The sequence below is a fragment of the Photinus pyralis genome, unplaced genomic scaffold, assembly GCF_008802855.1.
Source record: "Photinus pyralis isolate 1611_PpyrPB1 unplaced genomic scaffold, Ppyr1.3 Ppyr1.4_LG7, whole genome shotgun sequence".
Classification (NCBI taxonomy): Eukaryota; Metazoa; Arthropoda; class Insecta; order Coleoptera; family Lampyridae; genus Photinus; species Photinus pyralis.
The window spans coordinates 7,960,960-7,987,827 of record NW_022170738.1 but is presented as its reverse complement, the minus strand read 5'-3'; the positions used below and the strand labels follow the sequence as shown (position 1 = coordinate 7,987,827).

The 26,868-nt window shown below is 36.2% G+C and overlaps 1 protein-coding gene across 1 annotated transcript in view; it reads right to left on the bottom strand.

Annotated features, from left to right (window-relative positions):
* The window catches only part of LOC116177531 (protein-lysine N-methyltransferase EEF2KMT), a 43,394-nt gene that overhangs the window by 12,321 nt on the left and 4,205 nt on the right, over positions 1-26,868 (bottom strand). The window contains exon 5 of the mRNA XM_031496547.1: positions 16,909-16,958. Coding sequence (XP_031352407.1) covers positions 16,946-16,958 — 13 coding nt within the window. The 3' untranslated portion in view covers positions 16,909-16,945. The remainder of the gene's footprint in view (positions 1-16,908; positions 16,959-26,868) is intronic.

Here is a 26,868-nt window from a genome sequence, read left to right as displayed (position 1 = left end):
AGACTTCCTTTTGTGAACGCTTTATTTCCCTTTTATACCTACTCAATGGTAGGAAACGTTTCCTGGGGCGCAAATTCTTACTCTTTGTTCTGTACTGCAACGCAAGAACTGAAATAACAAGTAGGCAATGACGTGACGGCGTCTCGTTAAATTTATTTAAATGCGGTGAGTCGATTTTGTGGGAACATCGCTTAATTTAGAAATTTCATGCTCATTCGCCGGTATCAACAATCCCTTATAGTAGTATACGGTGACATGGCACTGAAAACATAATCATTGGCCTCTGAATGCGAGGTTTACTGGTTCCACCAGCACTAACTTATTTAAAGCATTGGTTTATGGTTCGATTTTAAGCATTTTCCAATGAGGTTGGGCCACTTTCTCTGTCCGTCCGTCCACGGCCTTAACTACTACAGTTTTCGATAATATTTTAAGCCCGTTTGTAACGATCACTTATTTAGTCAAATTTTTAGTCATTTTTTTCTTCAATAAAGATAATGCTATCCTAAAAATGTCATAAATGATGAAACTGTATGTAACATTCCATAATATTGTCAATTTTTTAGTACTTGTAAAATGTAAACATTTGTACATAACCTATGTCATATTAAATCTGGAGACTAAATATTTATCTTCTGTAAACTGAGGTCTCTATCTACTGTCAACGTATTTGAGCTTTAAAAATGAATATAAATTTAATTTTAATTTTACAAATTCCCTATAATGTGTCAAAAGTTACTAAAAAATTGAGGGAAAATAGGACGGGTTCTAAACATTACAAAAATAGGACAACTTTCAGTTCCTAAAATAACTACCAACAAATTGATAAAAGTTGATGTATGAAATGTTCAATTTTTTTGTTCCTAAATAAATTATTTAAAAATATTTTTGAATAGTAGTCTATGGATTCATCGAGATTTTCTTTGGTTTAATGTATCAATTGTAATTAAGGCGAATATAAATCCATAAAAATGGCTGAGGGTCGAGCTGAGGGTAGAAACATGTCATTTCAAAATGTTGAAAAATAATATAATAATAATAATAATAACTGAATGTATAGGTACATAATAGATATACTTATATTAAAAAAATATAGGATGTGATACATCAATGTAATCAGTAAAAAAATGCAAACAATTGACGCTAAAATATACATGGTGTTGCATATACACAATACCAAATCTCAGAAACGGTGATCCAAATTGTTTTTGACAGTAGACGGAATGCTCATGCTAATAACTGGGGATATTTGATTTCCGTCATGCATGACCGTCATTACTTCTTCATATTAACAGAAGAAGGGGGTTAATTGCGCCTTCTGTCAAGAAGTATTAGGTTTGAAGTACAATGGCGACAGAACATTGTTCTACTAATTTGTTTGTGGTAATTATTAATTATTGATGCTGTTTTCCCTAGTAGTGATCAGTCTACTGTTTCGATTGTCCTACTGACAACCGCTCTGATAGTTTGAGTGAGCCACCCCCTCAACAAATTATTCGAAGGGATTAGTAAACACATTTTAAACAACAATGATTGTTTTCCGAGAAACACTCTCATTATTAATTAAATCGTGTTAATAGACCAGCGTGGCGGATGTAACGAACGCGATAAGCTGAAACGATATTGGCGAATAATAATAACACGGCAACCTCTAAAATCGCCACAAATTGACAGGAACTCATTGATAATCGCACCCTGGGAACCCACGTTCGTGACTTGAGTCAACATTTGGAATTATGGATCTTACTCCAATTCAGCAATTGCGGTAATTAAATGGATGGGCTGGACTGATAGCAATTACGACAATAATCCGAAAGTTCAAAAGGTTCAATAACTCCTGCAAAAGTAGATTTCTACAACTTGACTATTTTCAATTGGGAATTAACTATAAAATTAACCCGATTTCTAAAAAAAAACTATCGCGTTTCTTTTAAAAGGAAGTGATCATTAAATGAGAAATTGTCAACGAGATGAAAGTTGACGATTTTAGAAGCGATTAATGACCGTCGAACGGGACATGCGAGCAAATTACGTCGCAATAGTTTAATATTTTTGCAAACGGGTCAATTTAGAATTTATTGCTGTACGGATTATGTAACTACCAATAAATCCATGCGAACGCTTTCACATGATAATAAAGCGAGACTACATTCGGATATTGTCTTTCGACTTTGAAATGAATGGCCGCAATTAAATCCAATTACAGCGCCAACACCTTGATAAATGTTCAAAATGTCAATTTTCCATAATTTATGATAATTTCAATTTAGAAAGGATGACATCATGAGCTACAATAGCGAGCTTTGCTAATCGTACCATGTTTGTCTTCTTCGTCTGCGAGTTTACTTAAGCAATTACAATTACGTAATTACATGTACACACATTAAGGACTACCAAGGAGTTACACAAACAATCGCAGCAAAAAAATTATGTTTCCGGTCAATGGTCGCATTTAAATAATCGCTACTTTCTTATCATAGAGTTGGTAATTTCGTTATGACGGTGACCTACGAATTCAACCATATCATGAAAGTGTAATTAATTAAAGCTGCATAATTAGACAGAAGCAATTTTTTAGCACATCGATTACACTTATACACACATCTGCGTGAATATGAAGAAATATGAATTTTTGAGGTTTTTCCAGAACATATTGGAAGCAGGGTATCCTGCTTGAGATCTCAGTTCAGAATCATGATTCGTTCCAATTTAAAATTTTGTTGCCCGCCCTTCCCAGCAACGCATTGGATGAATCAAATCGAAATAGGATCCTACTTAAAATTTCAGCAGATTCGTTCAGATGATGATACAAGCATGAAATTTGGTATTTTTATACAGGGTGAAAATTTTGTCTGGAACGTTGGGTATATGTATCTACAAAACAAGACTTTTTAAAAGAAGCTTTGTATGGTATCCAAAATTATAAAAAAAACTTGCTACCAATGTAGGTACGTACTTTACGTTTGTGATCAGTGGCGTAGGTCAAAGGAGGCATATTTCAGCCACTAGTTTTCATTACATAATATTAAAGAGTACACTTTTAGGTAGATTTTTATCTACACATTGTATTGTATTGTAATGGTACCAGTATATTTATAGGTTTATATGTTATATGTTATATGCTGATACAAATCGAGGGCCACCATGGCAGTAGTTTAAATTTGGCAAAGTTGCGTATTTTGATTCTTAACAAAATGCCGTTTTCAAAATTTCGACTACTTTCGAAGATCCTAAAAAAACGAAATTTTGCAAAATGGTTTTTATTTTCTACCGAAGTTATTTAAAAAGATATTTCAAAATAATGACACATTATTATGGCCACTTCTTCCCTCCACAAAATGCTAGTTTCAAATTATATGTCAAGCCTGACGTTTCGTCTCCGGTTAGCCATCATCAATTTTGTTTTTTCTCATAGAAGTCATTTTTACTATTTCTGTCATTTTTTTTCTGATTTCAAAAATGTAAATATCAGCCAATTCCGCCATATTGGAACAAAATGGTGGAAAGAAATCTACGTATCCGAAAGGGATTTTTTGGATACAACAGCATAAAATACTGACTATATTACATACCAAATCAAATTTAAGAGAAAAACTAAAATAGAGGAAAATAGTTTGCTAATTGATTTCACAATTTCACACCTTAAAAAATAGTAAATAAATTAATTCTCGACAATATAAAATAACACAACCATTGCATACTAATGACAACCAACTTCTAAAAAACAAAAATCTGATTTTTCTATTCTCCACTAGGTAGCACCGACATACCCCCGCCTAAAGTGCTTTCAAAACCAAAAATATGTAGTTCATTTTGGTGCCACCTCTGCTTCCACATTTCCTGGAGTCTCAAGTTTACAAAGATTGTCTGTTTCGTATCCACTTTGTCCTAGTAGCCAATGTAGGGAGATACTCACCCATCTATTCCAAAAATGCGTAGCAAGAAATTGAGCTCGACGCCACTAGTAACGATGAAGACTAAATTTGAATGTCCTTGGTTATATTTCTTGCTCTACCATTTTACCTCCCGTGCCGATATAGTCCCATGAAAAAGTTTATTTTTGATTTTTTCCTTTCGAAAGGAACTGCATCGAAAAAAATGAAAAGTGAATACCAACTTTATTTTTTCAATTGGATTTTTGATTAAACGAAGTTTTTTTTAGCGCATTTGTTTAAGAATTAAAAAAATGGGCCATTGCGCATGCGCAAAACCAAATTTTGCAACTGGTGTTAGATTTGTCCTTATTCCAAATGCCTATGTATAAAATTTCATGCTTTCATAAATAAGAAAATCTGCACTTGTGCATGCGCAAAACAATATTTTGAAGAGGTCGTTAATTTTACTTATATTCGTAGTGTTTACATATAAACTTTCATTTACATATCTTCATAAATAAAACAGTTAGCATTGTACATGCGTTAAACCAAATTTTTTAGACTGCGCATGCGCAAAACCAAAAATATCGATATGCACGGAAACCTTGGACCAAGCCCTTTCAAATGAACCCATTTGATTTAACCCAAATCGGTTCAGTCGTGTAGGAGTATGTGTGACAGACGGACGGACGACAAAGCTATTGCTATTGCGATTTTTCACTTTGAGGAAAATACGCTGACAACTGAGATGACATACTTGGGGATATGACACACTGTGCAGATTAGGAACAGTAATGGTTCAAGAATAGATCGTCGTGGTACCTGTAGAAAGAATTAAAACTTGTTAATATAACGCGTCTATAAAAATGTTGATTGAGTGTTGCAGTGAAATAATTCTTGTATGGTGTGCTCTGGCCCTCGGAATAATTTGAAATCTGACGATTTTTTCGTTGTCGGTCCAAATTCTTTTTCGCATCCTTGTTTAGAGGGACATTGTCTTCTTGTACAAATTTTTGAAAATTTTTACAAAATTGGAACCGAAATACCAGAAATCTTAGAAAAAGTTCCAATTTTTTATGTGTTAACGTTACTTACCACGCTTAATTGTGACACCCTGTATACTCAAAGCTACTTGCGTGGCAAGTTTGAGTGCATTCGGTGCAATCGCTTCAGATAAGAAGAAAGAGACCGATTGGTAAAGTAAAAACCAAAATTTTCTTCGCCCAGCCAGCAGTAAACTCTACCATCATCAAGTAAACAGAAATAATTGATAGGAAGGACGCGAAATGCCTCTGCAGTATTTTGAACAATACATGTCAGGGATGGAACATTGTCTAATTTCTAATGAAACAACCTGCACAGAAATCATCGCACTCGTTCTAATACGCTGGCGGTGAGTAACCCAACAACAACAAAAATAAGACGACGAACCCAAAGATTCGCGCACGGCGATATAAAAAGTATAGGTGCTCATTTCTTTAACCCCCTGTTTTTACCGAAACGCCGCCACAGTCGACTACCTACCAGTTTACGAAAGGTAGTAGTTATTTTAAAGTACAAAAATGGAACAGGTTTGGTTTATAGTTCCCACGGCTGAACCTCCTGCCTGTGTTAATACCCCCCTTTATATTCCTCTTAAGCTATATAGTCACACACGGATTTAACGACCTCTTACTTGTCTGAGTCATAATAGACTAATCGTACCTTTTTTTGATGAGTAGTTAAATGACAATACATTTTTTCATTATCGCCCTTGCATTATTTTATTGAAGTTCGCCTTCTCCAGAGCAACGCGACTCCGACTCCTTTCACTTGATAACCGGAATTGATCAGGATGATCTTCGTCAGTAGACAGGTCGACGTCTACCGTGGTATTTTCATAAATGAAAAAAGGCGACCCCATCGCGGCAACCGCCTCTGATGTAATAACTAATTTTTCCCCGTAAGCCGATTGCGTGTTGTATTTGGTTTCTCTGTGAAGTAACTTTAGCCACGTGTGGTCTCGATAATTTTATCATGTTATGTTCCCAAGGGGTTTCGGTGTCGGCGTGGGGTATAATAGTTTTTCATCTTTAAATATTTACCTTGCCGCTTTTAAAATGGATAGAGTATTGGCTTAGCCTTCACTTTATCAAATAACTTCTTTGTCCTTTTTTTTCTATTTGATTACTTGGTATAGGAATGTACAGTGTGCGTAAAAAGTAATTAGGCATTAAAATTGCTTATCGAGTTCATAAATCGTGCAGTATGTAATATTTAGAGCAATTTGCTAAAGAAATTATGTCATTCAAAATGCACAACGGTTTGTTGTGTAATGTACACAGCGTAAATATTTTTGTATGTACAGGGTGGCGAGCAAGGTGGTTCAAATTCGTGGCTCATCATTGGGATCTATGTAACGGTGAGATATAGTGTAGGTTAAATGGGGCAAAGTTGACGCTTTTGTGACTAAATAAACGTATTTGAAATTTTTACAAATGCCTGAGATATGACTGAAAAACTAAAAATGTAAAATTTCGTTTCCTGTTAGCACCTTCTATGGGCACTTTCTTCCGGAGAATCTGAATCTATATTATCAGAATTGCCATAACACGCTAGATGTCAAAGCTACAGGGTACTACTTTCTTATTTCTTATGGACGCCATATATGATTTCTTCGGAATGAGATAGAGGACAAAAAAGAAATTCATTTGAATGTATCGCCATCATAGCAATGTTGATTCGGCAAGATCTAGTTACCCGTGGATGTTTTGTTGAGAAATAAATGTACACTTCTGGATTTTGAAATTTTTGTATTGTTTATATGTAAAAGTGTGTAACAATCAGTATTTTTCTTTTCTTGTCCTCTATCTCATTCCCTATGGAAATTGTGATAGCACATTCTGATTCTCTGAAAAAAACGTGTCCATAGAAGGTGCTAACGAGAATCGTCCAATTACGAGAATTTAGGCCGGGGAAAATGAAAACTAAATTTGACATTTTCAGTTTTTCGGTGATATCCCAGTTATTTTCAAAGATTTTTCAAAAATTATTATTTGATAATCCGTGCTCCAAGGGACCGGACGAAGCACGGATAATTCAAAAGCAGAGATAATCCAAATTAATTGTATTTCTCACACATGATTATGTACATATTGTATACATACACACTGTGTCCAACATAGTGATGTCTATAAAGAGGATCTCGGAAACCATAGAAGATACGACGGTGGTTAAATTAGGAAAAAGTTGAAAGAAAACCAGAAAATTCGGATTACTTCCGAAGATATGCCAGAAAAACCGGAGAAATCATCATCAACTTTATTTTTATATGACGTTGTGGAAAGGTGCGGGTGTCATCCAGTCATCCTGTTGAAACAACCGCAGTTTTAGTGTATATTTTTAATGCTCAGTTTCAATCTACATATACTCTGTTTTTTAACTAGGAAGACGGATTTAAAAACCTGATTTACACTGAAAATGTCACTAGAGTCTAGTAACAAAAATAATAGACTCATTTTATACAGACATGTATTGTGTGTTGCGTGATGTGCTTTTCTTTCACATTTTGATAGATTTCATTGTTTATGCTTTTGGGTTATTATTTGGTAGGAACTCCTTTATATTATGCATACATCATACTTTTACAAGTGAATTATAATAAATAGGTAATACATTGATAATAGGTAATCATCCTGCATACATTTTTTGGCCTTTGAAACATTATTTTGAATTGTAGTTCTAATTTTTTATCAAGTGTAATACTACACAATCCACATTACAATTTACAACAAATGTTAAGTTATTGAACAGATTCAGAACAATGGACTTATACTCATATTATTAAACAGCACAGTTCACTGCCTTATGTATAAGCGATTTAGTCACTGTCTTCCGAAAATTCACTAAAACTGTCACTGTCCTCCGATCCGAGTGAAATAATTAATGGTTCTACAAGTGTGTCGGACGAGAACCGCGATTAAATTTGACAGTTAAATCATGTCAATAGCAATTTTACCTGGGTGTAAAACGGGCGCAGCGCGAGCCAATAGAAACTAAGATTTTTTGCGGGAACTTTTAAATCCGTCTTCCTAGTTAAAAAACAGAGTATAGTTTCAGTGTACAACTTTAATATTCACTTTCAGTGATTATTTTAGTGTTCAGTTTCAGTGTACAGTTTTAGCGTACACGTTTAGTGTTCAGTTTCAATTTATAGTTTCAATGTACATATTTAGCGTATAGCTTCAAGTGTATATTTTTAATGTTCAATTTTAGTGTAGTTTTAGCGTTCAGTTTCGGTGTACAGTTTTAATGTTCATTTTCAATTTATAGTTTCAGTGTACATTGTTAGTGTTCAGTTTAAGTGTATACTCAGTCTTTTGTGTTCAGTTGCAGTCTCAGTATATATTTTTTTATCCTATACAAGGAGAAACTTACATTTTCTCGCCTGTGTGAGGACGGGAAAGAAGACAATTGCACGCATGGAGCGAGAAAATTCAATTTTGTCGGCTAGGCGAGAAAAAAAATACGCCTTATGTACGCTAGATGGCGCGATTGTAATAAAATGTCAAAGAAGTTATTTCTTTTTATTAAATAAGAAACATAAAATCGTCAACACTGATTTAATAATTAAATTTACCCTATGTTCACTTTATTTTACTGAATTCAAGAATTTATTTAATTACCGCGAACCTCTATAATTATACCTATCAATGTTTCGTGAATTTGAATACTTTCACAACATCACGTGACCAATTCAGACGTTTCAAACTTAAGTTAATCTTCCATGTACTTTCAATAACGAGCATCTGTGTCAATACATTTAACACCAAGATGTACTTTGCACTGTAAGTAGAACACCGCTTATCCGCAATAAGTAGCATTTTAACATACGAGACTATCCCGAAGTTAAATATGTGTCCAGTGTGACTGTAAGGAATGAATAAATCTATTTATAAAACACATTTTTTAAAATACAAGATCATCAAGGATTTAAAGTGTGCCCATTGCGCTTACGTCGCCAAGCATAAATCCAGTCTTAAAAGCATCTAACATTTGACAAGACATGGATACTGCGAAGGATTTAAAATGTAACCGGTGTGATTTTGTCCCTGAAAACACACATTCAATTTAAAACACATTTGTTAATACACAAGACCAGTAATAATTTCAAATGCGCCTGGTATTAATTACAACCCCTTAAATCCCGTTATTTTCTAAGGAAATAATCACGCGCCAGTGAAATGCCGGAAATGTCAACTCAGTTCGCACATGATCGGTATTCTCTACTTGCACCTCTGCTCTGTTGCACCGTGACTCCCTTCGGTGACTCCGCACTGTGCAATCGCAAGCGCGCTAGAATTTGAATTGAATTTGAACTTAGATTGCGCCGTTTCGTAAAATTTTTTTCACGTAGTCAGCAGGAAACGTGGAAATAAACAAAACAAACGCGTGCACGTTGACGCGTTAAAGCAAATCCAAATTCAAGCGCTTGCGGTCGGACGTTGTTAAGGGATTAATTTTAAATGTAAGTGTATAGGATAAAAAATATTGTGTGCACCACGGCACGAAAGTTGTTTTCCGGGCCTCAGGAAGTGGCCAGCCTCGGCTGCGCCTCGCCTGGCCATATCTTCCTTCGCCCCGGAAAACAACCACTTTCCCGCCTTGGTACACAAAGTACTATTAGTGTTGAGTTTCAGTGGTGCACCGTCTGTCCTATTTTGGTTGAGACTGCAGTGTATCTCAGCTGTTTTTAAAGTTTGAGGTTTTCGCAACCCTGCGCCACTTTTTTGCGAAACTTATACCACAAACAGAATCAATCTAGTTACGTTTGGTTCCGAGATACAGGGTGAAAACGAACATTTTGACTTTTTGAGAAGTTATCGTACCTTACTATCCATGTAAGATAGAAAAAAGGTAAAAACTGCCCATTCTAGATATTTTTACGTAGAATCCAGTGGCGTAGCAAAAAAATTTGGACCACTGTTTGTGAGATTTAACCCATAGTTGGTATTTTAAAATACATGTGTGCATGTATAATATCTTAACGTCAATGATTTTGCATTATTTTTCCTTATTACACTGATGTATCACAACCTATATTTGTTAAACTTTAGCCGTGAACCAAAAATAAAAAACCTAATTATAGATAGTAGGCCATGGATTTATGGGGATTTTGTTTTGTTTATTGTATCCATGGCAGCCGATGTTCAATTTCGATTTATAGTTTCAGTGTAAGTATATTTTTCGTGCACAGTTTTGGTGCATATTTGTAATGCTCAGTTTCGATGTAGAGTTTTAAAGTTCGGTTTCAGTTTATAGTTTCAATGTATATTTCTAGTGTTTAATTTCCGTGCATATTTTTAGTGCTCAGTTTCAATGTAGGGTTTTAGTTATTTCAGTGTATATTTTTAGTGTTTTTCGCTCAAATCTCGCTATATATGAACAATAACAAAGTAACTTAGAATGCAGCACATTCATCGCCTGCGAGAGTATGAAGGGGCGTTGTTCAACACCAGCTTTTTTTATCTTAAATTTCACTAAGCAAGTCTTCTAACATCTGCTATTGCTATATAATACCTAAATCTAGTATTCCTTTTCTCCAATTTCTCACCTAAAATTATTCAAGAACTAGAAAATGAAATCCCTGCAATTTAAGGACAAAGGCTTTTTCGTATATTGTTTCATTTATCGTTGTGTAAACTACGAAATGCAGACGTTCTAATTGATATCAGCACCTAAAATAACGATGGGTCGCCCTGTATGTGTTCAATGGAATGGAATTAATTGTGTGAATGTTTTGTTAAAGTTATCTCTTGTAAATCCCGTCCTTGCAATAAGCAATTTCGTTATCGCTGCGTAAGCTAATTCATTTGGAACGTATTGCCACCGAGTAAAGCAGATGTTAGTTCTGTTCGACGCGTTAAGAAGGAACAGCTTGAGTGAGAGGAGGGAAAGAATGTTTGAAATAGAAGAGACGGACGTTAAACGACGCTTATTGGGTGGTGGAGGTTTTGGGTTTATCGCAGTCAGAGGTAGTTAAGCCTATTTTTGGTTACAAGACAGCTGGTTTGCCAGTTGTACAGTTATAAGAGAAAGATAGTGAGTTTTATTCCGTGATTTAAAAGTGAATAATCTGTTTCAAGTTAGGTTCAGTGGTGCATTACGTATTCAAAGAAGAAGAATTTGTGTTTTGTCGTTCGTGTGTTTATGTGAGTGAAAGCCTTTTTGTGAGGTCCAGGTTACCTGTTTAAAGGGAGTTTGTCCACCACCAAAGAGCCAATATTACATCAGTAATTCAAACGAACCCAGTGTCATCTATTCAAGTGCAATTAAAGTAAAGAAGTGTATAGTTCCAAAAGCAAAATCACTTGGCTCTTGTGTGTTTGCGCATCTCTTATAGAAAGCCAGATATTTTGGATTATTAACATTTTAAAGTTTTAAGGTAATTAAGATTTCTTTAATTAATTGTTTCAATCGATCGCTGGCTTGTGGCGTGGTATGTGTATTCTAACTCCTAGTGCCTATTTTTATTTTAGCCTTATTTGATTGATTTTGTCTAATAAATTTGTTTCATTTGTAAATGTTTCATGTCGTGTATAATCCAGACCGAATTACGACCTAAATTTTTTCTGTTGGTATCTAGGGTTATGTCAGGTTTAAATAAACATTTCTAGTGTAATTCTTTGGAATCGTGGAGTTGATCAAGGCTGCTGAGTTTTCGCAAATTAATAAAATCTAAGTTTTATCGATATTTTTGTAATAGCAGATGCTGGACGTTCCCTGGAAAAATTATAATCATTTCGTATAAAAGATTATTTTGCCGAGATAGCTGGACAGGTGCTTGTGGGGGGTTTAGTGACCGTTTGCTCATTCCGCATAGCAATACACACGGTATCCAAGATAAAGGCATCTATCAAGGGGGCCTCCCAAACCATACAAGATACGGGGATGGTCAAATTAGAGAAAAGTTGCGCAATTAAGACTCCTCTGTAGTCAATCCGCCATATTGGAAAAAATAGCTAAACATTCTTATTAAATGCTGCTTTTGTAGTTGTAGTCTAACAAATTTTCGATAGTGGATATTCTTTGCAATGATGAAAAGAACGGCGGTACTTCAAAAAAGTTGAAATATCGGTCTTAGTTTTTTAGGAAAATCGATGAATAGAAAAATCGTTTTTCGTAAATAACAGCCGTTGTAATGGGAGTAGAAAAACGTACAGCACCAATTTGGAAATCCGATAGTATTTCCTACGGCGGTACTGCTGCAAATAAAACCGTAAAATTTCGATTACTTCCGAAGATATACCAGACAAATAGAAATTTGCCGATTATTTGAACAGAATACAACAAAAATAAGAAAAAAAAACATTTTCTCATCGCCACTATTCAAGCTTTACAAAAGAACTTTCAATAAAACGTTTCGTTTCGAAGAAATAATCAACTTTACTTTTTTATATGACCCGCAAAGAAGTATATATTGTATTAAGTATCACTTGTATTACGAATACAACGATGTACGGCTCACAAAAAAAAACAAAAGTTAGAAACTTTTTAGGTTTCAGCAGGATGGTGCGCCCACGCCAGGGCCCACGCACAACGCCCTAATTGTGCGAGAATACCTATCGGACAAATTTCCTGAAAAATGGAAAATATCGAACAATATTTTAGTTGCTCACATATGATTTCTTCAAATCAGTCCATTTTATTGAAGTTCTGCAAATGAAAACTTTTAGCCTTAAAAATGATTCAGACACAAATGCACGATAATCTTCTACAAACCACAAAAAATAGTCCTTCAAATTAATTGCTGGAACAATCGAAATTGAGAAAATTCGTTTTGAACTCTCAGATCTCACCTCACCACTGCTCACATCGGTCAATGATAGATAAAGATAATGTACTTCAGGGAAAGGGAAGTGTTTGCAAAAGAACGCGACGATGATGCAGATGTTCAATGCGGTAATCCCCATACGTGCTGCAGATTCAAACTCGCACATCTGACATCATGACATTTATTAGACGATCAATAAAAGTTTTTCAATCTAGCAAAAAAACTGGAAAAGAATTTTCGTAAATACCGAATGATCTCAACTTTAATTTGTATTCCATATCTTTCATGTTTTAATGGCTAATAATTCTGGAATGTTACCGTTACTCAAGTTATTCATAATTATTAGTGAAATTGCTAAATTGTGACCTTACCTCTCACTCAAAAAACTGGGAACAACAATATATCGCATTACAGAAGAAAATGTAGGCTGAAACAATTATGCACAAATTAAAAAACCACTTAAGACGCGATTCTTCTTAATAAAACAAAAAAAAAATTTGATTAACGTAATGAGTTTTTACGAAATTAATGTGAGCAAATGTCATAACCCAGATCTCTTTAAGTAATTTCCAAGAAAGAAATTGAAGAAATGTGTAAACTGTAAAAATCGTCTCCGTTACATAAGCCAATTAATCACTAAATTAGACAATGAAAGCGATACAGTTCAACGTACCCTGAAAACAATGAAACAATTACAACATTCGTGATTACTTTCCTACACCCACCAATTTAATTAAAAGCATCGTTCGTCCGATTACGAAGAAATGTGTAAATCGTGGGCGATTTTAAATTTCGATTGAGGAACGAGCGCCGACGGGTCATAAACTATAAAAGGAACAAAGCGCCGGAAAGAAGAATGAAGAAGGCCAACCATTGTTGTTCGGCGTGATTTTATCAAACGTTTCGTATTTACATGAAGATGGGCCAGCGCGCTACCCTCTCATTGCGAGAGTGCCGACGTTGGCGCCACGCTGTGCCCGCCGTGCATATAAAGATCTCGCTTTAAGGCACGCACAGTAAAAAAAATCGAATCCCTTATTTATTTTCCATTTTTATTTTGTTCACGAAGCCCGTATACCACCGAGACATTACGTTACAAGTTGAATTGGCTCATGTCAACTTTAGGAATGTATACGAGAGACGCAACGGCTTCGGTTTCTTTCATCGGTCGATCTTATCTAACACAATTTTGTGAAGGGCATAAGGCGGTCTCAAGTTCCCATACACTACACACAAAGGATTTTGTATGGTAATGTAAGTTACAGGGGAATGACAAAAGAATTTCACGTATACATACAGAAAAAATTTGTCTGAAAGGAACAAATTAATTTACAATTTTTGTTTTTATGTTTTGAAAAAATCCTTGAATCCTTGTATACAAAGTGTCTTAAGAAGTAGAAGGTGTAACGTTGGCATTATCTTTCTAAATGGAAGTGGAACACTGTACTATCTATACCAAAGACTATCCTAGTCCTTTCCCTATACCACGCGGTAAGTGAAAACATGAAGGAAATGAAATGACCCCACATCAGTCACCAGGCCCCTAGTGTCGTACATCGTATCGTACAAAACTAGTGGTAACTTATAACTATAAGACAGGAGGCAAAAAAGGGCGGTTCAAAACTGTATTGGGTTCGGGCATTGTTAAACAATGGTTAGGGCAATTCACTTTCTATCACTACATTATACATTTAAACTGTATAAATAAATACTTACATTGATTCATTATTTTGCAACCTCGTATGTCCAGTGAAAATCATCCTCCACTCTTACCTTTGACCCATACATTTTTGCATAGGTAGTCCAGTCAATAGAGACCTAAATAGGGGAGTTTAGTCAAAAATTTGGTGTCCAAGAGGTTATGACTGATTCTTATGTATTTTTTGGCGTAGATTCCGAATTTTTAATCTCCCACCAACCTTAGGGGGGGGGAACCCCCCCAAAAATGCAAAAAACCCCAAAATTTCGGCCCAAAATTCAGAATTTTGGAAAAATCTCGCTAAATTTAGATTTTTGGTCCAAAGTACCTTAGTTCAAAATTAAAGTACACAAAATTTGCAGGAAAAGTGATATATACACTTTTGGTCTAGGACCAACGGGGGCGGAGATAAGAGGGAGGTCAAAAAAGGGTACTTTGTTGGAAAACGTGAAAAAAACGGAATTTCTCTGAATAACTCTCTAAATGTTGGTTTTAGAGAAAAAACTCAAAGGACCAAAATGAAAGTAGACGAAAAATTACTTCGGAAAGTGCACGTGTGCGGAGCCGATGAAGGGGGGGAGGAGGGGGAGGGGGCGAGCGCAAAACCTCTCTTCCTGGCGCCGCGCGACGGCACTGGCATAAGGCGCTATACGCGCAGTTTCGGGTATCTCTGGTGGCCTCGGTCCCGGTCATAACGGATGCTTCTTTGTCCTTATTTTAGAAAGGGGCCTCTGGCTTCCCCCTCCCTCTTGTTGGTCGTTTGTATGCTTTTTGTGTCCTCTGGAAACCAGTTCAAGATCCTTCTTCAGTGCGTCTGTGTTGTCGCGTCGTGCGCATCACGCTATATTGCTCCGTGCTTATTTACTATTTTTCGCCTGAGCCAGTAGAGGTTGAGTTTTTATTTAAAGATGGCCTAAAAAAGTGCGAAAGTAACGTTTCTTGCTGTCCGCCATGCAAATCAGAATTTCAGACAAATACTACAATCTCCCCCAAAAATTGTAACTCGAGCACTAAATAAACAAGTATAAATTGTGCACAACTCCTGTGCAGATAAAGCGCATTTTTTTAACCGAAATAGCTTTTGTATGGACATCACCAATGGATATATTTCTTGCAGACGTTTCAATCGCCCTTTGATAGTACCCTCTTCCGACAATCCGTTCTTGAGGTATAAGGTAATATACCCGATCACGATAAGAGGTCGAGGAGGAGGGCTATGGTTGGTAGAAATTAATTCCTTGCGTTGAGACCTTTCATTAGAGTACCATGAAGGTTAAAACTAGTTCCACTCTCTCCCCTCGAGAGTATATGCAAGCGAACAAACTCAAAACGCACAGGCGCGCGAGCACGATATTACAGAAAATTTCGGTAAAAACAACAAACTTTTAACCGAAAAATAGTAAATAAGCAGGGAGCAATATAGCGTGATGCGCACGACGCGACTACACAGACGCACTGAAGAGGGATCTTGAACTGGTTTCCAGAGGACACAAAAAGCATACAAACGACCAACAAGAGGGAGGGGGAAGCCAGAGGCCCCTTTCTAAAATAAGGACAAAGAAGCATCCGTTATGACCGGGACCGAGGCCGCCAGAGATACCCGAAACTGCGCGTATAGCGCCTTATGCCAGTGCCGTCGCGCGGCGCCAGGAAGAGAGGTTTTGCGCTCGCCCCTCCCCCTCCTCCCCCCCTTCATCGGCTCCGCACACGTGCACTTTCCGAAGTAATTTTTCGTCTACTTTCATTTTGGTCCTTTGAGTTTTTTCTCTAAAACCAACATTTAGCGAGTTATTCAGAGAAATTCCGTTTTTTTCACGTTTTCCAACAAAGTACCCTTTTTTGACCCCCCTCTTATCTCCGCCCCCGTTGGTCCTAGACCAAAAGTGTATATATCACTTTTCCTGCAAATTTTGTGTACTTTAATTTTGAACTAAGGTACTTTGGGCCAAAAATCTAAATTTAGCGAGATTTTTCCAAAATTCTGAATTTTGGGCCGAAATTTTGGGGTTTTTTGCATTTTTGGGGGGGTTCCCACCCCCTAAGGTTGGTGGGAGATTAAAAATTCGGAATCTACGCCAAAAAATACATAAGAATCAGTCATAACCTCTTGGACACCAAATTTTTGACTAAACTTTTCTCTATTGACTGGACTAAGGGGTTAAATGAGTTTTTTTGTACGTTAGGTGCAGATTTTGCCCCCTCAAATGATCGGTACTTAAATGAATACCAATTTGTAGGGCGATACAAAATATAAGTACCTATTCAACGTTTTGCGTCTTGCGCCCACAGTGCTGTCAATATGTATTTTCTACTATATAACGAAAAATGCCAGCAGCACTAAACATTATGAGACTGTATGACAGTTACAAATCTTTCACTATTACATTGACCGAAATAGCAAAAACTACTATTATACCTATACCCGTCAAAGTCGATTACAACAAAGTCAAGACTAACAAGGATTATTCACACACTTTTTAATGTTACGAACCAATAAAATATTACATCACGCCGGTACTCACCGAAACTGGAAGTTTTTTTCGCAATAGCTGTCGGTAATTAGGTAGTATATCTGAAAGCAATAAAAAAGTGTCAATAAAAGCGAACTGCCGAGAGAATAGAAAGTCAAGGTAATAGCGATCAAGGTAAATAATTTATAAAATTACAAAAAAGAACACTTAACGTGCAAGAAGCGTATTTACGCATTGTATTCGATTTGAAGAAAAAATGCGGCGTACGTGAAAGTAATTTTGTTTCAAAACGTATTCAGAACACAAGACACATTAATTCACAACACTTTCGTCCATTGAATTGTTCGAAGTTATTATGTCCCCGATTTGTAGCTTCATTAGGATAAGGTAATCACACTCTTAACCTTTCGAAAAATGGTGACGATAAAGAAAGTCAGACTTTTCGATCGTTAGGAGGATCTTTAAGTACAAATTTATATTCAAAGTTTGGGAGGTAGGTACGCTTGATGGGCATACTTGTACGACAATAACATTAGCTGTTCATCATTAAAACATTTTCACCTAACAAACGACCCAATCTTTGTATAATCGCGCAGTTACCTTTGAACGTAATGGGCACCGTAAGCTCTGGCTCGTCATTTACAAATGAAAGACGGCCCCTTGGTTACTTGCTATGATATAGCAGGGTGAATTATGTCCTACATATTCCATACCGTCGAATTAGAGTAGGTACATGACGCGATTATTCAAACAAACAAATCTGATATTCAAGTAGGTATACAGGGTGGTTTTTTGGAAGATTTAGTTAAACGTTTCTGGGAAAGTGAAATCCGTAGGTTTTTGAAAATGTGTCATATATGTGACTCTTGAGAGTAAGTTGACGCCATCTTGGTTTTTTAAAATAGAAACATACCATTTTCTTTTTTTTTCTAAATGCGCCATTTTATTTTGAATTCAACGCATTTCACATTTGCGTACCTATATGTCATAATTTTTGACATATGTCAATTTGTCTTTAAAAATTAATATCTCGACTTAAACCACTCAATATAAGTGAGTGCCTTTATTTATCATCGAATCCTTGAAATGTAAGGAGTTTTTGAGTAACAACAGAAAGTCTTGAAAAAGTTTCTAGGGCTTGTGATTTTTCAAAATTAGCAATCAAAAAATGTCAAAAACTTAAGTTATTCAAACTTCAGGGACTGTTTTTGATGCCAGAAATATTGTGCGATCACTTTATTGGACGGCGAGGAAATAATAAAGATCAATAAATGATATAATTAATTAACTTCAAATAAAGAAACATTACACACGATTACTACTCAACACGACATGCTTACATAGAATACTTATGACATATATTTTACTAAAACTACAGTGGTTGAGTGAAGGATCTCAACTCAACGCTACAGTGTTGTCACTACCAACATACAGAACGAAAATTACTATTTTTAATACAGTTTCATTGACATAACTACAAGAAACGAATGCAGATTTGAATTTTAGGACCACTATATGATTAAGATTCTGTTAAACAGTGTTCAAATTAATTCGTCCAATTTTCACTATGGGTTATCCACATTGTGTTGTTTTTCATTTGTTTATTATTTATGGTGAGAAGTAGAAATTAACGCTCTAAGAGTCTAAGATATTTTGAAGCGTATCCACGTGCTGCCACCAGAACAGCTTCTGCTGATGATGATATTTACAAAAAAAAAAACATCTGAACGGACGAACCAAACTTGTGACAACCAGGGATGCTTAATCGAAGAAACCTGCATTATTGGGCTCTCGCAAATCTCCGTCTTGTAATGCATGTGGAAAACCCAGTCGCTCAATCGACTTTTCAATCGTTGTATTCTGACCTTATCTTTCTTTTTTTAATACAAACTTATACAAAATGTACTAAAAGAGTACGTACAGGGTCGCTGATAAGTCCGCAAACAGATTCGATTATCGGGAAAAATATATAAGGTATCGAAACAGGTATATAGGTACAATAGTTTTACGGGTTCATAAATATCTACTAGGCATTACGCTTCTTACAAATGTTGCTTGAGAGAAGCATTGAACAATCGAACAATGTACAGGGTGTTCCAATTAAAGCAATTCAATTTGGTTGTGCCACACCCTAGGACATACCTTTATGACCAACCCTGTATAATTAAAATTATTAATACCTAGTAAACGTTAAAGAACCCTAAAACCATTGTATAAAGCTTCTTACGATACCTTCCATAGCTTTCCCGATACTCAACCGTTTTTTATACGCGACCTTGTATATGCGTATGTCAAACGTCACCGTTTGTTCCTCTCTATAGACACTCGTCTAAGTTAACACTGTTTGACATTTGATTTGAAAGACATTTCAAATGAAACAATTGCTTCCAAAGACTACCACACCTAATGAAAAAATAAGAATATTTCTTTCAAAAAATCCCAATAACTCAAAAACTACCAGATATACAGGATATTTATAAAAGTGACTTTAAAATTCAAATCTGCATTCATTTCTTGAAAAACTTAAGTTTTTTAATTTTTTTTTATTGCAAATTTTGAAAAATCGTAGCAGCCCTCAACACCTTTCAAAACTTTCACTCAAAAAATTCATTAGACTTTAAGGATTCGGTTATAAAAAAGAGCACACAATTTTTGAATGGACCCTTGCATCTCCAAATCTCCTGCACGCTCTCGCAAAATTCAAAAATGATTCGCTCGTTTTTTTTTGTTGCATAGACGTTTAATTTTTCATAACGCCAAGTACCTTCACTCAAAATTTGTTCATGTATTTGTATTCTGTTTTTGTTCAACAGGCTCATCAAAAAAATGTTGTAACGGGCTAGTTACATTTACAGGAGTTAGAAACGCCTTTTGTAGAAAATAAATTTTATTCTTTAAGGCACTGGTAAACATTTTACTGTAACAATTAATTTTTTGTATGAATACCACGGCTAGCTCATTAATGAATAATTTTTCAATCACTCTTACCTTGCGTATAATCTGAAAATCAAAACCTGATGCTCTTGTGTCAAACACTTATAGTACTCATATAAATTGAATGTTAAAATGTGCCCCAGATCCCAGTCACAGCAACATTCGTAAGCAGTGGCGCTGTTAATAAACAAAACGCCAGATACTGGGCCGTACACTACCCCCAACAGCTTCAAAAAACGTCTCTCCATTTCCCCAAAGTTACAGTTTGGTGTGACGGTCACCGTGATGGCTGCTCGATATGTGACAAAGGTAGAAACATTCTTGTAACCCAGATCGGATGCTATAGCTCGGTAAGGTTGCAGCAGGATGGAGCTACAGCCCACAATTACCTTACACTTATCAATGAGTTCAAACTTTCTTCCATTTTTCTCCTTTGGAAGGACCGAGTTGGAAAATTGGATGGTAGAACGCCTTTTTTAGAATACAATCGGATTTTTGCGTCGCCAGTGTTAATGTTAGTTTACGGTGGTGTTAATTAAGTGTAAGAGTTTGTAGTTTGTAACAGGCGGTACCAACCAACCCTCCTTGAGTAGGTAAACATACCGGCTACGTTAAACAATAGGGCGGGTTTGGAACAGGAATATTTTTAGTTTCTACTTCATACCAATGTAGCCGTTTCTAAAAGCAAAATGTCGAACGTTGGTAAGTTTAAGTTAATAAATTTGTTTCGTTCATATAAAATACCTAACTTAATATTCTGCACTGTTCCTGGGGTGCATAACATACAGCCAGGTAAAAATTTGGGTAATTACTCGTTGAACGTGAATCTCGAAAAATGGACAAATTTGAATATTAGTTCCAATTTAGTTTATTTACTGGAATTACCCCTATAACTCTGACAACCAACAAAATCACAAATTAATTGTCTGTCACCTTTTTACCGGTTGCCGTTTTATTTATAATGTTGTTAGCACATCATATAAACAAATTAGATGCACCCCTTTGATTAATAAACTGGTTTTTTAACGTACCTTGTCACTACAAAAATAGCGCAACCAAATGTTTGCACCTTAGACTCTAACGCTTTCGTGGTAACAATTTATTTAATACGAGCGCCTTAAATCCAATAATGTAACGTAATTCTCTTACGTAATACGGCAACGCTTCGCAATAATCCCGGCTATTACACTCTCCTTTTTTGATAAATCCGTCACTTTATATTGGTTAACTCGCAATGGCGACTCGTAACGAATTTAAAATTCCCCAACAATAAATTTTGTCGAACTTGGGGCATAGATTTCACTTGAAATCTGATGAAACCCTTTCGAAATACAATATCACGTCCGACTACGCGGCTCACGCGATCTCAAAAATGGCGTACACAACTCACATGAATGGTCTTGAAAGCTTGGCAGAAAATTTCGTATTACGCGATCTGTTAATTTTCGCGTATGCCGCTATCCCACCAAATTTTGCAGTTCATTCGCCGAAAAACCGACTTTCTTCAGCTTTTCGCTTATCACTCCTAAACAACGCATCCTAGCGGAAACCTTATCAAGAGACAAACTAAAGAGCATTAAATTCTGCGACCCCCTCAACTTTAAAATTCTACCGATTTTTATAGGTAGTAATCGACGGCTGCAGGACTACAATTTTTCCCATATTCGCTAAAATGTCCCATTTGGCGGCTTTCTGTCGTCTGTAGTATCCGAAGTATTAGTCCTATCAAAACATTCCTGAAATAAAAGTTGTAGAGAGTTCAAAGAACGCTCAACTTTGACCAATTCTAGCTATGCCAAAATCCAAAAACAGTTTTGGAATATCTTGCTAAATATTGAAACTTTCTCGGCCTTTTTGAAGGGGTTGGATCCTCATCGTGCTCTACCTTATCATCTTCTGGGCCATCTTCCATTTCCTCCATCAATTCGTTGCTGGAATCCTCCTCTTCTTCCTCCAAGGGATGAGGGGTGGTAAATGCTTCTTCCTCAACAGCAGCGTTGGAGCACGCTTGGCTTTTACAATTCGGGATTTAACAGATGGATCGCCCCTGCACTCCATTCTACAATTGCAAGAGATGGAGTAGTGACTAGTGAGTAGTGACGCACCTCTGTGGTGGCGACTGTTCGAGGAATGTAATCGAAGGTGTCGAGTTGACGTTTCTCTTTACTAGAAGCATATGTGGTTAAAATTTCAATAAAATATTATGAATAGATAAGAAAGTTGATATTGCGCGGCCTGCGCATGCGCACATTAATCGTCAAGATTTTCCTTGTCGCCGGTTACAGACCTATAAGCTATACGTACATCGGAAATCTAAGCGAATATTTCCCATGAATTCTCGAGAACAAGTTTTTTCTATGGACTAAACCTTATTCCAAGTTAGTGATTGTATTTATTAATTGGAGTTTGTACTTTTATGTTTTACATTTCTAAAATAACTAACGACCGGCATGAAACATAAACACCTAAGTGCCTGAATACACTATGCGTTGTAAACGCATCCTTTCAAAACGCATCCTGCGAAACCGGAAGGTTTTGTGCGTTTACATTACTTGCGGTGACCGGAACGCAACCGGATAAGGGTAAACGCTTGCATTTAAATCCATTGGATGCAGTCATCCGTTCAAAACGGTCCGGTCAAACGGGACCGGTTAAAACGCATAGTGTATTCAGGCACTAACATAGAGATATACTTTGTATTGTAAGAAGAACTCCACATATGCGCAATGGCAATTTAACACACGGACTGCCAAGAATTTAAAATGTGTCCAGTGTGAACGAATGATAAATCTAATTATGAAACACATTTATTAAGATACACGATCACCAAGGATTTAAAGTGTGTTCAGTGCGCTCTCGTCACCAAATATAAATCCAGTCTTAAAGCACATCATTTGTCAAAGCATGAACCCTGCCAGGATTCAAAATGTGATCGGTGTGATTTTGTCACCAACTATAAATCCAATTTTAAAACACATTACTACAATTCTATAAACTTAATCACTGCACTGTCTTTATGTACAAGAATAATTAATTAGGTATAAGCCTCTTTTCACCGTTCAAGTACAGGAAATACAAATCAGCTGTCACTGTTCCATATTTGGAGTTGCAGCTTTTACATAGCATTACGGTGAGCTGCGACTTCTGTTAGTATCAATTTAAAACTTGATACGTTTTATTTTATTAGAAGATTGCTTCAGTCTCTGGCGTAATTAGTATAGATGGTATAGCTATAGTATATTTTGTAGAAGATAAATGTTACCGAAAATTCCCAAATATTCTCGAAAGTTCCCGAATATTCGCAACAATTACCTGCAACGCTAAAGCTAGGTACCGAATTAAAAAATAACGAACGAAATATATTGAAAACTGTAGTAGTTAAAGCCTCGGACGGACGAACAGAGTAAGTCACTACAATAGCCCAACCAACTTCGTTGGAAAACGCGCTAAGAAATGAGGTTTGTCTCTATATTAAATTTAGTATAAAATACGTAAAAATAAAATCACTGAAATCAAATACAATGCGATCAAAAATGAGTTGCTGTCGAGTCACCTTTGGAATTTTCGTTTACATGGGACATTGAACTTCCAAAGGCGACTCGACAGCAACTCATTTTTGATCGCCCGTTACATGACATTGTTCAACATCAATACTTGTATTATAAATTCATAAATCTAGTGTTTCTACCCAAGGCCGACGATGAGAAATTTCACCAAAAATACTCGTAGGCATATAAGGACGTGGAAAATTAAATAAACAATTGTAGAATAACAATGCAGCTAATAACGATACTGTCACGTACAAATGAGATAGTTGTGAAATCGAAACCTTGGCACAAATTTGAGCTATTGTACTTGTATACGGTTAAACATTTCCTAAAGGAGTCTATCAATAGTGGAACTGCTTGGGAGGATCTTCATTTGTCACTCAAAAAGCCAACTATTTATTTATGCGCTCTAGTGCGTGGGGTAAGTATCGGCTCACTAAATGAAATGGCACTTATCCTTCCTGGTCTAGATAAGTACAGTTACATTAACAGTAATAGTAAAAACACGGGATGAGAATGACAATAGGAAAAACTGGACACGCAAAACGATCGTATTATAAATTAAATCGCGACTAAAGAAAGAAGGTGCGTGCCGCGTGGATATTGAGTCGTGTAGAAATTGTTTACCTGATCTATTCTTGTAAAAGGGTACAAAAATTCTAAAGCGGCAACTGTAACGGAAGTCTCAAATTACACATGATTCATGTGTCATGATTCATATGTGAACTTAACTGTACTTACAACTTGTTTCAAACAACAAATTTCACTATCACGCATAATAGACAATCTGTCGGTCTAGTTGCGAGAAAATGACGAGATTTTATCGTCCTTTCTCATTGTGGCAATCCATCTTCATACTAATTAGACATGTGCTATCATTATTTTGGAAAAATTCGAATTAAAATAGCGCGAGGCGGTAGCAGAAGCCGACCGTGTGAACATAAAACAAATCTGCATAGCATCAGAATGTCATAGTACCATAAGAAGTGGTACTTACGCAAAAATCTGCATGTCAGATTGGCAACATCATATTTATGAGATAAATTTCCATAATGACTTGTTTTGAATTGTTAGCACACTCGCTTGATTATCCAACTATAGCAATCTAATTAGTGCGGTAGCAAACGGTCATAAAACGTGATCTAGTAGGATATCTATATAACATTTTCCTTGAGAATTTATTAGTACCACAAGGGGAAAAAATGTAAAATTTATGATACCGGAAGCTGTATATCTTCAAATTTTGGAAAATGTGTGATAGTCGTGGTAGATGAATTTTAACTAGATGGTAGTTTAGCCAATGTATGCAGTCGCTGCAAACTTTGTTGATTCACCGAGACAAGTACAGTGAGACTTAATAGTAATCTATTTCTGATCAGGTTAAAATCTATGGAAAATGCAAGAGAGCCCTTCACAGTAAATAGCCCCTTCCTTATCCTTAGACCGCTTTTACAAGGGGATCCTGTATGCGAGATAGAAACAGAGATATACAGTCTGTCATCAGAATTTATGTCAAATATACTTCGCAGACTTTGGGCATTCTAAACTTCTCTTTCGCAGTGGATGAAGTACTTTTTCGACGGTGTAATGGCGGACCAATGAAAAACTCTCCTCGTGCAAACAATTCCAATGAACCAAAGCCCAACATCTTAAAATCGCCGGGACTAGTGAGAGATCGCAATTTACTCGCCGATACTGTATCCGAGAAGTATGCGTGTGTGAACGGTTCCATAAGACGCAAGGTTTCAAATGTATCCGAGATGCCGGTCTCCGGCCGACTGTGTCCCCGTGTAAAAGCGGGCATACTCATACACCATTCAATTCAAATTTTTTCTATTGTTGTAAGCATTTAAGCAATGCTGTAGATCAAGCTGTAAGTAGCTCCGCCCATTTTAGCGTCAAGGTCGAGATGGTTTCATATTCATCGATTTAAAAGGGAACGGATAGACCGATTACGATGAAGTTTGGCAGGTCGATTCGTTGTCAAATTTGTAGATCGGAGTTCGTGAATTGGCAATGGGGACCAAAAAATAAGGAACGCCCTTTTGAGATCTCCGTTAGTTATGAACCGAATTGCATGAAATTCAAACTGGACATAGTCAGTACCATACCAAATGTAATGTCACCGCTTTGGCACTTTTTCTTTGGCAAAAGAGTTAACAGAAATCGAAATGTTTATTGCAAAAGTTTCTTAATGATTGTTGAATAATCTGCGGTTTTTAAAGTAAGTATACGGGATCAAGTAAAAAAGTTATCGAATTGGACCTAATATTTTTATAAATAATTAATAATACATTGATTCAAAAACGGTTAAAATTTTTTTAAATCATTTTTAATCTTTTTTGAATCACTTGATCTTTTTAGAATATCATCCTTAGTGTGTTACATTTTTTAAAAAAGAACTTGCTATTTTTTAGATTAAAATACACAGGGTGTTCTGTTTTAAAAAAAATAAGGTTACGTTTTGAATTTGACATTTTTTATTTTTTTCCGCATCTTTTAAGCGAGCGTTTGTCCAAAGTACCCCCCCCCCCTTCATATAAATTATTTCTGGAGATGCTGTATTTAAAAATAAAACGTGTCAGTAAATTACTCTTCTATTGCGATTATTCCTGACACAATACAAATTGTTTGTGTACTAAATTTCCTTGGGAACAAGTCAAACGCAAGGTTTCGATAATTATGAACTGAGAAGCCTCAGCAGCCTCACATTGTCGGGTTGAATTTGGCAGTTGAGAGAGAAGGGGGGGGGGAGGCTGGTTCTAGTCTTCATAGTATTGCCATCAACTAAGAATCATAGTTTCACAATGTTAATGTTTGGTGCAATTTGAAGAGAGGGGGGGGGGGGGGGGGCAGGTTCTACTGTTCATAGTATTGTAATAAAAGGTCTCAACAAAACGAGTTTAATTTTTACCAACCTCTCCGACCACTTATTATATCGTTGGAGGAGGGGAAGGTTTCAAAGATAGGAACGAAATTTTAGCTTCCAGCAGTGTACCTCCAGTGACCGTGTTAGATAGTGACTTGCGGGTTTCGCGATCCCGTGCCACTTTTTTGTGAAACTTTTAAACAAACAGAATCAATCTAGATACGTTTGTTTGTAAGATACAGGGTGGAAACGAAACGTTCATTTTCCGTGATGTTATCATATCTTGCTACCCATATAATTTTCATTTTCAGTATAGAACAACTTAGGAGCACCTCTAAATGCATTATGCGGGTCACTCTGTAAGCCTGTCGAGGGCCCAGAACAAGAGGGGCAATAATACATAAATAACTAAGATCACGATACACTCCCACATCGTGATTAAGATAGAAACATTCTGAGATTTGATCCAATGTGGTATTTTTTAAACACCATATATATCTTAACGTCTATTATTTGCATTCGTTTTCCGGAATACATTGATGTAACACAACATATGTATACAGTGTGTTTATCTTATATTGGAACATACGATTTTGCATGCATTTCCCTATGTTCCAGTTTTAAAAAAACGCATCAACCTATAGAATATGTGTGGTTCAC